General features: G+C 32.4%; 2 protein-coding genes across 4 annotated transcripts; one reads left to right on the forward strand and one right to left on the reverse strand.

The window, feature by feature from the left end:
• Window positions 1–93: 93 nt before the first annotated feature.
• Window positions 94–4,777, forward strand: Sqor (Sulfide quinone oxidoreductase). Of its 2 annotated transcripts, none has more exons than XM_077435326.1 (8): window positions 94–325; window positions 557–662; window positions 782–1,006; window positions 1,079–1,279; window positions 1,371–1,583; window positions 1,657–1,843; window positions 3,153–3,325; window positions 3,405–4,777. In XM_077435326.1, the coding sequence occupies exons 1-8, from the start codon at window positions 225–227 to the stop codon at window positions 3,537–3,539; spliced, it is 1,341 nt and encodes a 446-aa protein (XP_077291452.1). In that variant the 5' UTR covers window positions 94–224; the 3' UTR covers window positions 3,540–4,777. The 2 variants fall into 2 exon arrangements, with proteins under 2 accessions (XP_077291452.1, XP_077291460.1); XM_077435334.1 differs by having other exon boundaries at window positions 218–325; window positions 1,079–1,285; window positions 1,380–1,583; window positions 3,405–3,914.
• On the reverse strand, window positions 3,842–13,196 carry LOC143914786 (uncharacterized). Of its 2 annotated transcripts, XR_013260855.1 has the most exons (8): window positions 12,697–13,196; window positions 10,989–11,453; window positions 10,647–10,914; window positions 9,851–10,228; window positions 9,603–9,775; window positions 5,241–5,352; window positions 4,849–5,170; window positions 3,842–4,130 (listed from the first exon to the last, which is right to left on the reverse strand). XR_013260855.1 is itself a non-coding variant. In XM_077435134.1 (7 exons), exons 1-7 carry the CDS (start codon window positions 12,990–12,992, stop codon window positions 4,922–4,924), a joined length of 1,941 nt encoding a protein of 646 aa, XP_077291260.1. In that variant the 5' UTR covers window positions 12,993–13,196; the 3' UTR covers window positions 4,136–4,921. The 2 variants fall into 2 exon arrangements, 1 of the variants encoding a protein (XP_077291260.1); XM_077435134.1 differs by lacking the exon at window positions 3,842–4,130 and having other exon boundaries at window positions 4,136–5,170.
• Window positions 13,197–15,966: the final 2,770 nt, after the last annotated feature.

Below are 15,966 nucleotides of genomic sequence, written 5' to 3' on the forward strand. Positions count from 1 at the left end.
CTATTTTGGTTTTTATTTTTTGTCTCTTTTTCCATAGTAAATTTGATAGATGAATTGCACGTAGGAAAAAATATGACATTGAAAATATTTTTTAATGGCAACACTTTATATTTAAAACTGACATTTGAGTTGTGGTTTTCGACGGTGAGCCATTTATTGACCGGATTTTCCTCAAAGGTTTCTAATCTTATCACAGCATTCGACTGCACTCAATAGAAGCCGAAATGAATATGAATAGTGTCCTCCGTGTATTTAAATCAAAACGATACTCTTCACCAGCTCTCAGACAGTTTTCCATGAGCAGTACCAGATATGACAACCATAGGTGATTATTTTCTTGTTCAATTTCCTCTTAGTCACATAAATTTTACTCGCTATCGAAAATTAGTATCAGTATGATAATTGATCTATTCTGTGATATTTGAAGCATAACATTATTTTAATATTTTTAGTAATCATTTTCATTACTTAACCATTAAAATAAACCTGTTATTGCGTATGCGCTTATCGGGGGGGAGCATTCTTTATATATATTATATATGAAATATGTTTATAGTTGCAAATTCTTAGTGATCGGAGGTGGTACGGCAGGTTGTGCTATTTCTTCGAAAATATCAAATAGTTACGGTTCAGATGGTGTCATTGTCCTTGAACCAAATAATGTAGGTTTTTTTTAGTATTATTTTTATGTTTTTCATACATTATATGTACATATATTCCCAAATTATTTTGCATATCAATTATTAATATATGGTTAATTTTAATTGTAATCATTTCATAGCTGCATTATTATCAGCCGTTATTTACACTCATCGGTGCCGGCATTAAGAAATTAGACAGCAGTCACAAAGAAATGAAAAGTGTACTTCCAAAAAAAGCCAAATGGATAAAAGACTCCGTCGCTGTGTTTGAGCCCGAAGCAAATAAAGTCACGTCTAATGAAGGCCACACAATTAATTATGAATACATGATTATATCTACCGGACTTCAGTTGAATTTTAATGCCGTATGTATTTATATTATATTGTAGTTGAATTTTAATTCTAAAGGTCATGGTGATACATAATTTTATGCTAAGATTCCTGGCCTTGAAGAGGCGTTAAACGATGACGATTCTAAAGTATGTTCAATATACTCTCCGAAATATGTTACTAAAACGTGGACCTCGATGAAAGATCTCAATGGAGGCAATTTAATATTCACTTATCCAAACTCTCCTGTAAAGTGCCCTGGTGCTCCTCAAAAAATAATGTACTTAGCCGAAGACTATTTTAGAAATGTTAGTGCAGCATTTTTTTTTATTAATTTGCAATGCATTTGTTATATTATAAATATTCTCGAAATATGCTTTTTTTTATCATATATTTCAGATTGCAAAGAATCGCAACGACGTTAACATCACATACAATTCTTCATTGGGTGTAATATTCGGCGTTAAGAAATACGCCGATGCGCTTTGGAAGATTGTTAAAAAGCGAGATATCAACGTCAACTTACGAAGGAATTTGATAGAAGTAAAACCTGATACGAGTGAGGCTGTCTTTCAAAATTTAGATAATTTAGATGAAAAGTTTACCGTAAAAGTATGTCTAATTCGACAAAAAAAAAAAAAAAATCAAAATATTACGTAATAAACTACATTTCTTATAATTCCAGTATGATTTGTTACACGTTACACCACCGATGGGTCCTTCGAAAGCATTGCTGAACGCAAAGTCCGTAACCAACGCTAGTGGATTCGTCGAGGTTAATAAATCTACGATGCAACATGTAAAATTCCCGAATATTTTCGCGCTCGGAGATTGCACCGATAGTCCGAATTCTAAAACAGCGGCTGCTGCAGGTCAGTATTTATAGCATAGATACTTTTATACGTATATACAATCAGTGGTGTAGTGCTAAATAAAAAAGTACCAGGTCGGTGTTTAATTTTTACGACCCCCCCCCCCCCCATTTTTCGTTACGTAAAAAATATGTATACTAATATTGGTAGTACAATAATCAAATGCTAATTAACTTGAAAATTCAATCAAAGTGGTGTAGGAATCTAGCACGACTTGTGCTATTACGAATCAAAACCAGTGATCTCATCATCGATCCTGTACAAACATGCATAACTCAAGGGCAACGTCCCCTTCGGCCATTCCAGAAGAAAGAGTTCATCGCTTGAACGTAAAACGAACGAAACCCAACAGTGATGTCATCAGGCAACCGTAACACATGTCTGAAAAGTCATTTACGCGTGGCACATGCCCGCATTCTTAAACGAACGACGTCCTGGCGCTGACCCCAAAGCTATAAGAAAATAGGTCAACACGTGTCTCTAACACACGTGTCCTGGAAACGAAGACAAAGCAACTGCACGCGGCACGCTTCAAGCCAGAACGTATATAAAGCGACGCACCAGCTCCCAACACCAGAGTGAACCTCTGGAGTTCAACCAGCTCACTTCTCCGAAGCTCAACCTCTTCGTACATACAATAACCATTGTAACAATTGAACAAAAATAAACGATCCTCTTACAAACTACACAACATGTGTTTCGTTAGGTCGGGGTACGGTCAACATATGTACCTTCCCTGCCTTACAAGTTCTTAAAAATGCTCAAGACCCTTTAACCCCGTCCTATAGTGGTCTGAATAAGGCTTATTATTTTTTGCAATATAATATACAGTTCTGATAATTTTGTTAGATGATTCGATTTCGGCATCATTCAGCAGAGAAATGTAATATTCTTTGTTGTCAAGTGACATTCTGTCCACGGACAGATCTAAATAATTTTAGCATCAGTCGTTTTTGACGCTTGGTGCTCGACGTATGTCCGATAGAAACTTCTCTGTTTGTTTATATTACTCGCAAGCTGGGCAAGCATCGGTAAAAATTGCACAATACATACAAAAACACACAATAAACAACATGGGATACATTTTTATAAGTAAATTGATCCGAATGTATTCCGAGCGATGTAGCGCATTTATAGAGACGTACCGCGTAAAATTGACAATTATTTATTCGTAAGGGCCCCTCTATTTTTATTACATCTCTCTGCTTTTCGCCCTAACAGTAGTTGGTACCAGGTTAGATGGAATATATTACAACTGAAAATAAACTTCGATTATACATTCGTACACGTATTATATTTTCATTTATAGCTGCCCAATCGTGTGTGGTGGAAAAAAATTTGAAAAGTCTGCTGAACAAGAAGTCTTTGGATGCAGTTTATGACGGCTACGCTTCGTGCCCTTTGGTTACCTCGCGTAATAGATGCGTTTTGGCTGAATTCGATTACTCCTTGAATCCCATGGAAACGTTCCCGTTTAATCAAGTATGTTTGTTGATCCAACTGTATTTTTACGATATGTATAATATTAAATTGTCATTATTACAGTATGAAAATTTTACAGGCTAAAGAACGGCTTTCTATGTACATTATGAAAAAGGATGCCATGCCCCTTTTGTATTGGAATGTTATGACTAAGGGTTATTGGAACGGGCCGGAAATCATGAGGAAAATATTCAACCCATTCAAATTTAATTGAAATGAATAATATATTAATCAGTTATAACCAGGGCTGTGGAGTCGAAGTCAGAGTTATAAAAAATCAACCGACTACGACTCCTTTTTATTATTTTTTTAAATTAATAATATTACGGTATGCATCAACTAGTCTCCAATAATAAATTGAAATTTAATAATTTCTATATAAAAATCATGAATTTCTTTATGAACATTATAAATAAAATCGTTGATTTGCATATATTTTGATGTATTCTGTTTCCTCCATGTCATACTTTTTTTTTTAATCGATTTGTTTGTGTATGAAATTCATACACATATACTATGAATGTACTTACTTTTTATTTATTTATACGTATTTCATTACCAATAATTCAATAAATTGGGTTACATGTCAATTTGTTTTGATTTTTTAATTCCTTTAATTATTTATATTTGAAAATCGTTATTATTTTTATTACTAACAATTTTATACGTTGGCAAGAAAAGTCGATCTTACTAAAATCGCTCAAGTTCGAGTCGAATCATTTTATAATCATCACATTTTATAATCCACAGCTCTGATTATAACAGAATGTTGCAGTTTTACTATAATATGTTGTTAAACCATATCCTGTAATTAGAAACAATTTTATTATATTGTTAATTATAACTTAAGTTTTATTATTAAATTTTATTTTAAAATACATGTAACAAATTATTATGATCTATGTATTTATAAATTTAATTACATTATAATTTTTTTAATAAAAAAAGATATTTTTATTTCCCAATCATTCGATTTTGGGAATTTTACATTTTTATATAAAATTCTAGTATAATCACATTATAAATTAGTATTTTTACTTAACTTGTGTCTTATTAGTACACTACATTATAAAATATGTCAATTACTTTATCCACAATTAAAAATACACTGGCATTTTTATACTATTTTAACCTTCCTTTGCAAATATATTTGTTAATATTAGCAGAAGAGATTAAACTGTGCTATTTTTATAGATTTGTTATCTCTATTCAGTGTCATGTATTCTTCGAATACGTGATAAGATTACTAATAGTAAAATATTTTGCACTAAGCAGAATAGTTTTATTGACACGGTGGTTTACTTGTATAAAGTATGCAATTTCATTTATGTGTGTTATTTATTATTCTCAACGTCGTTTCAAATTCTAAACGGATGCAAACTTTAATATATCATTAAATAAAATCAATGAAATGATTTTGATATGAATTTACAATATATTTACAAAATATTTAAACTCGTTTGATTTTATTAAACCTGCGTCATATCTTTATCCAGAATACTACAGTATTATTTAATACTTACTAATGTTTGATTTAATTCATTTTTAATAATCACAAATGTTGAATTAAGTCCATGAGCAATTTGTTATAAATATTTAAGCATTATTTAAAGCAAAATTTTCTCCGTTCATTCTCGCTTGTTCGCTATCTGCCATAGTTTGTCTCTGTCTCGTCATTTTCCGCCTGATTTGACGACTGTGTCTGTATTTACCCTTGATAAGGTATACAATAAGGGCGGCAGCTACGATAAATAATACTAATATCGCGATGAATAGTACGATCATGATGATGGTGTGACTACCGAGCGTGCCATCCTCGGCAGATCCTGACGTTGATTCTGAAAGCTGAAACGAATTAAACATATTAAATATATTATTGATGCTAAGTATCCGATCAAATTATTCAATAGCATACTAAGTAATTTTCCATGTGTCTACTTTTTCTTGAATCACTGCAGAAAGCCCGTTCGCCCCATTTATACCAATGGACAAAACGCAAACCTTTGAATTGCCGTGGTGAATCACACCTGAAATTTGCATTTTTTCACAGTACAAAAAAAATTACACAGCAACAAAAAAATCACTTTATTTCTTACCGGAGCGGAGACTAATCAATTTTTACTAAGTTCTACCCACTTAATTCGAATATGACAATGATTTTTACTATCTTCTTCTCGTTTATGAGATATAAGCATAGAAGTAGAATGCCGATGCGGTGCAAACGATCGACAAGCGCCAGACAGACTGAACCACAGATTAACGACACGTGTACCTTATGCGTGCGCACTGCTCGCGCTTACACTAAGCGAAATCTACCCGAAGTCCCGACATACACCTGCCCTGTATACGTTCTGTGCTTCTGATACTTTAGTTCCGAATTTTGCCTTATTAAACTCGCCAGAAAGATCCAACTCAATTTTAATAATTGCTTCTGTGCACATCGAAAGGGGTTACCTGACAACTCGTTCACAGATTTTCCGTAAACCGAGGATGCGCTCCAGGCATTACGTATACGGCCATCTCTTTCTCACCCCGTCTGTTCACCAAGATCTCGTTTACTATGCCATTACGTATGCAGCCATCTCTTTCACAGACCGTCTGGCATAGTAAACGAGATCTTGGTGAACAGACGGGGTGAGAAAGAGATGGCCGTATACGTAATGCCTGGAGCGCATCCTCGGTTTACGGAAAATCTGTGAACGAGTTGTCGTGTCACCATCGAAAGGTTACTCGTCATCTGATGTGCAATCTATCATTCGTGAAGTCGAGAATTGCGTTTAAAGCAGCCATCCAGTTAATCTGTGGTTCAGTCTGTCTGGCGCTTGTCGATCGTTTGCACCAAACCCGTAGAATGCATATAATGGTCATTGTTAACAAAAGTACCGTCTAAAAGCGAGCCATCGAAGAGAGAGACGGAAAGTCAGAAGAGAGAGAGAGAGACGAAGTTTAGCAAACAATGAACAAACTCTGCCGCGCAGAGTTTTTGTAGCAACATTTTTGGAGGCTGAGAGCGATTCTATGCATTCTACTTCTATGGATACAAGCGTATAAGAAGGCGCAATTTTTATAGATTTTTGGCTTTAACTCTAAATTTAGTATTGCTGTGCCAAAAGTCCCTGCGCTACAAACGATTGCAAATCAAGCGGGCGCATGCTCATTTCATACTTTTGTCTCGGCTTTTGCCATTTTAAACTTGCCAGAAAGATCCAACTCAATTTTAAGAATTGCTAATCATCAATGTACATCAAATATTGTCAACCGTCAAATGTTTTTTCTATTGATTGTGATTTTTTGTTGCTTTAAAACGGTTCTGTGATTATTGGTCACAGAGCGCTTGCCCAAAAGTCACTAAAATCTCTATAACGGCACATATGGATTTGCCGACTTTTTTAAATCAGTTTTCAATAATCCTACTGATTCCATGGAACCTACCAATGACTCGGAATTTACTTTCCCCACTTTAGCGATTAATCATCTTGACTCTTCCGATCTGAAATATGGCTTTCTAAAGTTAAAAAATATTTATTCTTCCGGTCCTGACTCCATCCCTAATTACATCCTAAAAGGATGTGAGGTTAGTCTCTTAGAACCTTTAAAATTCATTTTTAATTTAATTCTAAGGAACTCTTCATTCCCCAATTTATGGAAATGCTCTAAAGTAACTCCTATTCATAAGAAGGAAGATAAATCTTGTGTAAGGAACTACAGACCAATAACTATCTTGTCAGCGCCAGCCAAAATGTTTGAGGTAATATTACACAGATACATTTTTAATCACTTTCAAAGTATGCTCATTGATCAGCAGCATGGCTTTCGTCCGGCCAGATCAGCTATTACCAACTTGTTATGTTTCTCTAATGACATAACCAGCACTTTGGATTGTAATAATCAAATGGATGTAATATATACTGATTTTGAGAAGGCGTTTGATAAAGTTGATCATAAAATTTTGGTTAGTAAATTAAGTTTTATTGGATTTACTTATAATCTTGTTGGTCTTTTTATTTCTTATTTACAGGATCGACGTCAATTCGTTAAGTTTGGGAGTTGCTTTTCTTATGAGTATGTTGCCACTTCTGGGATTCCCCAAGGATCAAATCTTGGCCCTTTATTATTCCTAATATTTATCAACGATATTCAATCTTCTATTCACCATTCTAAATTTTTATTATATGCGGATGACTTAAAAATCTATAAGAGAATAATTGATTTACCTGACGCTCTTTATTTGCAAGAGGATTTGAATTCTATTTATGAATGGGCTAATGTTAATAAACTTCCCTTCAATATCCTAAAGTGTCGGGTCATTTCTTACTCTCGTTCTCGTTCTCCTATTAAATATCCGTATAAATTTCATGATTCTCTTCTTCAGAGAGAATTATTTATATCTGATCTGGGAATTGTCTTCGAAAATAGTTGGAGTTTCAACATTCACATTGAGAATATCTGTGATAGGGCAACAAAAATCCTTGGATTCGTAATCCGTAATTCGTCCGAACTAGGGCTCACTGCCATTCGTCTCTTATATTGTACATTAGTTCGCAGTGTGCTCGAGTTTGGCTCCATTATATGGTCTCCCTATCAACTTCGTTACTCTCTAATGTTGGAACGAGTCCAAAGGAAATTCCTTAGATTTTTATATCTGAAGACATTTGGATTTTATCCATATCTGTTCCCTAGTGCCTTTGTCTTGGGATCTTTGGGTTTCAACTCCCTGGCAAAGAGAAGAGATTTATTTCTTGGGAAACATTTCGTAAAATTACTTAGAGGAGAGATTCACAATCCCACTATCCTGGAGAAACTAAAATTCTGGGCCCCGGAAAATCGTAGAGTTTTAAGAAAACATGATATATTTTTACCAATTAGGGCTAAATCAAACGTGCTCATGAACTCCCCCCTCTCGAGAGCTGTTCGACTCCTTAACTTACTGGCACATTACTTGGACCTATTCGATGCCAGTTATGTTGAGTTGGTGGAACACATCCTAAATAGCACGATATAAATTTTACAATCTTATTTCTTTGTTTTTATTTTGTGAAAATATTTTTTACTTGATTTTTATTATTTTTTTATGATGTTTTTTTTTATTTATGATTTTTATTATTTTCTTATGTTTTTTTTTATTTATGATTTTTATTATTTATTTTATGATGTTTTTTTTTGTAATTTTTATGATTTTTATTATTTGTATTAAAATCACATTGACGCTTTGGGGCAACCTGTCAAGTCTCTGTGGTATTGATTTTTTAAAATAAAATAAAATAAAATAAAATATGGCAGCCGAAAAGTCCATCATACTAACGATAGCTATCATACTAGCGAGAACTCGAGTGCCAAATATTCCGTATTCGCGATTTTCATGGCGAAAATTGTCTTTTGGGCGATCGTGATTTGACTAATAATACAATTCCCGTTATATATTTCACTACGTTTTCAAGGGTTGGTTTTCAATCTCAATTTTATCTGAATGTATTAATTCGAGCGGTAAATGATTTTAAAATACAAAATGTGAAATATCATCGCTCGTAAGTATCGGTATGCAAACGAGAGCGAATGATATGGAGTGATGGGCTCTCCATTATTTATCTCGTTCTTGATATACGCATACGGTCTATTCTCTAGCTCAATTTAAAATCATTTACCGCTCGAAGTAGTGCGTTTAGATAATAAATAAAATATTGAGATAAAAAATCAATCCTTATAAACGTGGTTAAATGTGAGACATAAGTGAAAAATAAGCTCATAATACTACAACAAAAAATGTGTAAGAAAAAAGTATATTTTGACTTTTAAAATTCTCTAGATAATTAATTATAAGTATTTTAAAGCAATAAAAAAACACAATCAATAGAAAAAACGTCCAACTATTGATTCTAATACTCATTTTTGGCACAGCAATACTAGATTTTTAGTTAAAGACTGCAAAAGCCAAAATTCTGTAAAAAATTGCGCATTTCTTTAAATGCTTATATATCATAAATGAGACAAACCAAACAAAAATCATTATCATATTCGAATTGTTCGTCTTGCATATTCGTCACTCCGCAGATTCATTCCATATTCCGCGTCACTCCATATTCGTCTCGAATTGCATATTCATCACTCCGCTCCGGTAACTATTTTTACCGGTGTCATGAACAATCACTCACGGACCTTTCACTCAACGACGTTACGCGCACGACATTTTACTCACGCGAAAACTCGCTCATGAACGTTACACTCACGGACGTCGTTGATTGAAAGGTCCGTGGGTGATTTGTCGCGGAACCATTTTTACCGTAGTTCGTGAAGCAATGCAGCATGATTAATATAAAATTCTTGAAGAAGGTCGTCTAAAATCCATTGTAGATCACAGCTGCAGTCCCACGGATTTCCTTGAAGATTTATTCCCCTGTTCACTTTATTTTCAATTTTTGATATTGATTTTAGATTATTGTAACTCAAATCTAACTAAAAATAGCAAAATTAAAATAATTATTTAATTAACTACCAAAATAAAATGTCACAATTTTTATTAAAACTTACATGACATATAGAGATATCATTGAATGCTTTTGCTTCAATTTTGGACAGTGCATTGCAATGGGATATTGAAATGTCAATGCATTGATCTAAGTCTCCCGTTGATGTTTTAGCTTTTATCTTCAACTCGTTTGCTTTGATGATTTTTATTCTGCTCATGTTCTTGGCGGAAAATTTCCTTAAGGAAAGTTCGCTCTCGAATATCAACTGCTCGATGGGATTTCCGTCGATGGTTAAATCTTCTATTGAAGGTATTGAATTTGAATCAAAACTATGCGGTATTCCTTCTATCAAATTGTATGAAATGTCTAATACTGAAAGTTTCGTTAACGGCTTCACTATTTCAAATGTTTGCAACTGATTTCTTGACACATTTAAAATCTGAAATTAAATTTAAATATAAGAATCTCTATATTATATATGTTATATGGTTTTTAAATACTTAATTCACAAATATGATCAAAATGCTCGATAGCATTCAAAGTAACACAAAAATAGAAAGGCTTGAAATAACAAGAGGTTACCAAAAAATATACATATGCCTGAATGATATTTTCATAATATGAAATTGAAGTCTAAATAGTAAATGTCCATCAATTAAATAAATCCACTTAAATTTAAACTTCTGTGTATTATTAACACTTTGCTTGCGGGCCAAATCGTAACTGCGAAATTTTCTGAGAGCATGGGTAAAAAACGGAGATTACAGTCTTCCGCTGTCAAGCAACAATTCACTAAAGACTGTAATCTCCGTTTTTGGCATACAATGTGTTAATAAAAGGGTATATTTTATACAAACCTGAATATTATCAAAATTAATATATTTCTCATTGAACATATTGATGAGTTGGTTCTGTGAAATATCTAAGAAAGTCAAACTCTCAGGACAGGATGGCCATTCAATTAGTGAATTTTTGGCTATATGCAAACTTTGTATAAATGGAGGGAAGGTGGTTAGTGTTGATATTTCGTTCCACGATAGATTGAGCACCCTCAACGATTTGCAATTTTTAAATGCGTTCTCTTCGATATTTTGAATCTGGTTATTTGACAAATCTAAATATTCTCTGAAATAGACGTTTAGATTATGAACAAAATAGATGTAACATACATACATACGACAGGCGAACACATAACTTACAATAATGATGCTCTTTGAAAGGTATCCTTTGTAATGACAGTCAATTTATTATAGCTGATGTCTAATATTTTTAACTTCTCCAATATTTGAAAATGTTCTGATCCATCGTTGAAGTTCAAAAGAAATATTTTATTACGGCTCAAATTCAAGCCTTTTAAAGTTTCAATTTTATCTAGGGCCGGTATTGGTATTTTGACTATGGAGTTTCCTTCCAATTTGAGTAGCTTTAAAGACTTCAACTGACTGAAATCCAGCTGGTTGAACTCACTCAGCTTGTTGTTCGAAAGGTTGAGCTCTTTGAGCATTCTTAAATTGTGAAACATATCAGGAGTGACCTCCCCTAGCTGGTTATAGGCTAGAGATAAATATTCTAAATTTGTTAAATCAGAGAACGCCATTGGCCAAGTGGTTTTAATATTGTTGGAATTCAGTTGCAGTGTTTTCACAAATTCATTTTTGAGAATTCTAAAATGAAATCAATATAGCAAAATTAATACAAATACGGCAAAAAATCATATTATATAATATATATAAAATAAATGTTTATTATTACTAAAAGTGATTATATACATATATGATAAATTATTTATTATATTGCAGATTTCGAATTCTCACCTGAAATATAACCCAAAATTCAAAAAATTCTACATTTATACTGTTGAAATTAAGAAGACAATATTTTTCAAAATAAACCTTTTATGATATATGATATGCAGGGCCGCCGAGAGGAATCCCAGGCCCTTGGAAAAATAATTCCCGCCCCTATGACGAACCAAAAATTATTTTAGATATATTTTTAATACGCGAAAAGTCTATCAGAACTCTTAGAAAAATAACTTAGACATATGTACATTAGGGTTTCTGACCCGGAACAAACATTCCCGGGAATTCACGGAATTTTTGTTGTCGCGTGTTCCGGGAATTCTTATCTCGAATCCCGGGAATTGGATTTAAAAAAATCTTGAAAATATACAACATTTTCAAGACTGCACGAAGGGAAATAATAAATCAAATACACAAAGAATCGTAAAATATTCTCAACTTCGACCGAAACTGAAAGAGTTTATTTCATTGCTGGAAATTTTTGTACCAAATCTATGATAGACTTTCGGATTCTCATTTAAATATTTTAGTATTCTTAGAAGCTAATTTAAATAAGTTTACTTTTTTATATTTTGTAAATAAATAAATATTTTTTTATTAATAAAAAATATATTAAATTGAAAAAAAAAGTTTTTTTACATGTGTCCCGGGATCCCGGGAATACAGAAACCCTAATGCACATACATATATGTGGGTTGCTATTTTTTTTAATAATTTAATAAGAAAGTATGATATGTACATATAACAGGTAAGATTTCCGACACGGGGCCCCACAAATATTTAGGGCCCTGGAACTTTACCCTGTATATATGTATATGTATGCATATACATATACATACACACACTTTTATCTTTCTATTTTCGATATTTGCCTTCCGATATTTGCGTTTCCGGGCGTTTCACATTCGGGCCCGTGACGGAGACCGCATACACACACATACTGTGTTTGTATTCAGCAAAACATGTCTTTATCCAATTACATCAATTGAATATTTCATACTAATCCATATTGTTTCATTTGTTGATTTTTTTGACATTTTGTTTTATGTAGTTAATCGATGAGATTCATAAACATCATGAATAAATAATAAGTAAACATCCTTACTTTTGCACTGAGGGAATTTCAAATCCAATAACAGAAATGGAAATGCTCTTCTGATTGTTTACGGGCCACATCAAGGAATTCAAGGCAATTTCTTTATTCTTGTGAATACACTCGATGTCGATGAAACTCTCCAGACTCGACTCAACCGCATCCACATTAGTGCATAAGCAAACCTCACAAGCACTCACACGATTCACCAGTTGACTCTCGTTATCAATCTGACACGCGACACCGTAAAACATCACTAATCCTAACAAAAGCCACTGTTTAATATCGAAGTATCGTCTCTTCGCCATGGTATCGTCGTATGGTGTATAATATTTTGATTACAACTCGTGCTCGCCGAATCGCAACTGGTTTTACAAATTCGACCTGCCTGCAGGCCCTACCTTTGCTTATCAATTAGTAACGACTTTCGTTTATATTATCGTTGTGAAGATAACAAAGATTATTACCCTCTTATAGATAACCGTTTGCACCGTATGATGTTCCTATGAATCACTACAATTAACTGTAAACATTCGATTCATATATTCGTAAAAGCACATTCGCAAACACCAGTATTATGAAAGGTGTGAAGAAACATTTTTCCATCTGTTATTGTATTAGAACAATTATCGTTCGTCATGCGTTTAATAATAACCATAATACATGAGTGTTGAGGAACGTTAAACAGTTATTTATCATTGATTAATGGAACAGATATCAAATTGAGATTTGAACTGCTTGTTAGTTATGTAAAACTTCATTTATCAAATGTCGAAAAGGTCGATAAAGCAAATATCGGAAGGCAAAGATCGAAAATCGTAAGATCTTAAGTCGAAAGATCAAAAAAAAAGGGTGCATGGTAAACGGTACTATGTATATATATATAATATATATATCAGTGGCATGCGGTGAAATTATCTCTTTTTGTCATACAGCCTTGTTTAATGTACGCGCGTAGGATACGGGAGGAAAAGCCTGTTCCTCTTGTTCCTGTTGTATCCTGCTCGCGCAAATTAAGTGAGGATGTACGACGGGGGGAGAGAGACTTTAACCGCACGCCACTGATATACATATGTATATACTAACCGTTTTTTATATATATGCATGATAAACGAATATTTTCGACCTTTTCTCGGTCACCCGTATATGTACATACTTACAAGTTACAAGGTGTGGCGTTTTAACATTTTCGAAGGAAAATAATTGGAATATGAATGAAGTCATATTTGGTTTGCCAAACACTAAAGTAATAATGATTTTGATGAAGACAAATTTAGTATTAATGATTTTGATGAATAATCTTTCAATTATAAGCCTTTATCAAGTTTTAGTATATATATATATATATACATAATAACTAATAATCGTAAGTGAAACGTAAAGGTTTGTAAAAATATCAACAGTATTTCATCGCATTTTAAGTTGAAATCTAATTTGTTTATTCATTACTACTTAACCTTTTAATATATAGGTGAAATATTTATAATTTCAGTCTTCTTTTTAACTGCACTTCTTTTCATTGAAAATTTACGTATGAAGACTTTAATATCCATAGAAGTAGAATGCATAGAATCGCTCTCAGCCTCCAAAAATGTTGCTACAAAAACTCTGCGCGGCCGAGTTTGTTCATTGTTTGCTAAACTTCGTCTCTCTCTCTCTCTCTTCTGACCTTCCATCTCTCTCTTCGATGGCTCGCTTTTAGACGATACTTTTGTTAACAATGAACATTCTATGCATTCTACTTCTATGTTCATATCCCATCAGGAAGACCCATCATGGCTGTGGAGTCGGTTCATAATCTACCGACTCCAACTTGAACGATTTTAGTAAGATCGACTTTTCTTGCCAACATATAAAATGGTTAGTAACAAAAGTAATAGCGATTTTCAAAATGTAAAATTTAAAGGCATTAAAAAAATCACTAAAAATTGACATGTAACCCAATTAATTAAATTATTGGTAATTAAATAGGTATAAATAGAAAGTAAGTACATTAACAGCATATGTGTACAAATTTCATACACAAATAAAACAATGAGTAAGATGAGAATAAAAAAAAAGTATGATACGGCAAAAACAATCGGTTTTGGCAGCAACACATCAAAGTACGTGCAATTTAACGATTTTATTTACGATGTCATTTAAATTCATGGTTTTTTATAAGGAAATTATTAAATATAAATGCCGGTTGTTTTTTTACAATTCCAACTCGGATTGAAATGCTCCGAATCCGACTCCACAACCCGGTTTTCCATAAAAAAATCAATAATTTCGGTTTCATTTTTAATACAGATCAGTTCGACCAAACTGGTTTAAAACCTCTGATGTGTAAATATAGTCATATAGTTATTTCAAATTGTGTAAATAAATGGCAACTTATAGATTGTTGGTTTAAATTTCGTAGATTAAATAAATAATATAACAAGTACTAAATTTCATGTGTAACTTTTGATAAATAAAATAAAGTTTCGTTACTATTTCATCAATTATATTCATATATAAACAGTTAAGAAATATATACAAACATGGTATATTGTGTAACAATATACCCAATATAATGAACATTACATACATAGTTTCAAATATGCAATGAATATAGAATAAATGAGCATTTGAAAAATTTAAATACATTTTAATATAATATAAACTATTTAATAAAACTGCTTGTATAATATATAAATCTTCATCTAAATCATCTACACGGTAATATAGAATAGAATAATCATATTTTTACTGATAATAATACAATATAATAAAAGTAAAAATCACATAATTACCGAGATTGTTCAAATGTATTAATTATATATATTATAAAGTAATTATAATAATAAAAAATAATATCATACATGCTACGACGACAACGACAAAGTAATTTCAAAAATCTAATACGGGTCAGTCGTGCAACAATATACATATAATAAAATGCCAAATATTATATATTTAATAAATTTGTGCGTTTTTGACATTACAACTTACAGAATTAATATGAAAAAAGCTACTCATTACACAGAAATGTATAATATAAAAGAAATGCCATTCAATCACAAAAACCTCGTTAAAATCAGAGCAGGCATATGAATTATTATTATAAAATACCGCTCATATTTAAGAAGTCAAGATAAGTCATAAAGTTAAAACTAAAGATAGAACTGGCCATTAAAAAAAAAAATTGATTGCTACAAAAAAAATGGCAAGATTATGAAAAATAGTTTTTAAGTTTAATATTTGTATATATGATTCAAAACAAGATTCTTTTTCCATTATAAAATACGTGAACATTAC

The sequence above is a fragment of the Arctopsyche grandis genome, chromosome 1 (genome assembly GCF_051622035.1).
Source record: "Arctopsyche grandis isolate Sample6627 chromosome 1, ASM5162203v2, whole genome shotgun sequence".
In the NCBI taxonomy this organism is placed as follows: domain Eukaryota; kingdom Metazoa; phylum Arthropoda; class Insecta; order Trichoptera; family Hydropsychidae; genus Arctopsyche; species Arctopsyche grandis.

Bases quoted from the DNA above. Each gene is read 5' to 3' on its own strand.
- Sqor (XM_077435326.1), top strand. From the start codon at position 225: ATGAATATGAATAGTGTCCTCCGTGTATTTAAATCAAAACGATACTCT. The intron at 1,007-1,078 runs GTATGTATTTAT...TTTTATGCTAAG, and splicing joins TTCAGTTGAATTTTAATGCC to ATTCCTGGCCTTGAAGAGGC. The intron at 1,584-1,656 runs GTATGTCTAATT...TTATAATTCCAG, and splicing joins ATGAAAAGTTTACCGTAAAA to TATGATTTGTTACACGTTAC.
- LOC143914786 (XM_077435134.1), bottom strand. From the start codon at position 12,992: ATGGCGAAGAGACGATACTTCGATATTAAACAGTGGCTTTTGTTAGGA. The intron at 5,353-9,602 runs GTAAAAATGGTT...TGCAAATTTCAG, and splicing joins GCATTGCTTCACGAACTACG to GTGTGATTCACCACGGCAAT. The intron at 5,171-5,240 runs GTATGCTATTGA...AATTCGTTTCAG, and splicing joins GACACATGGAAAATTACTTA to CTTTCAGAATCAACGTCAGG.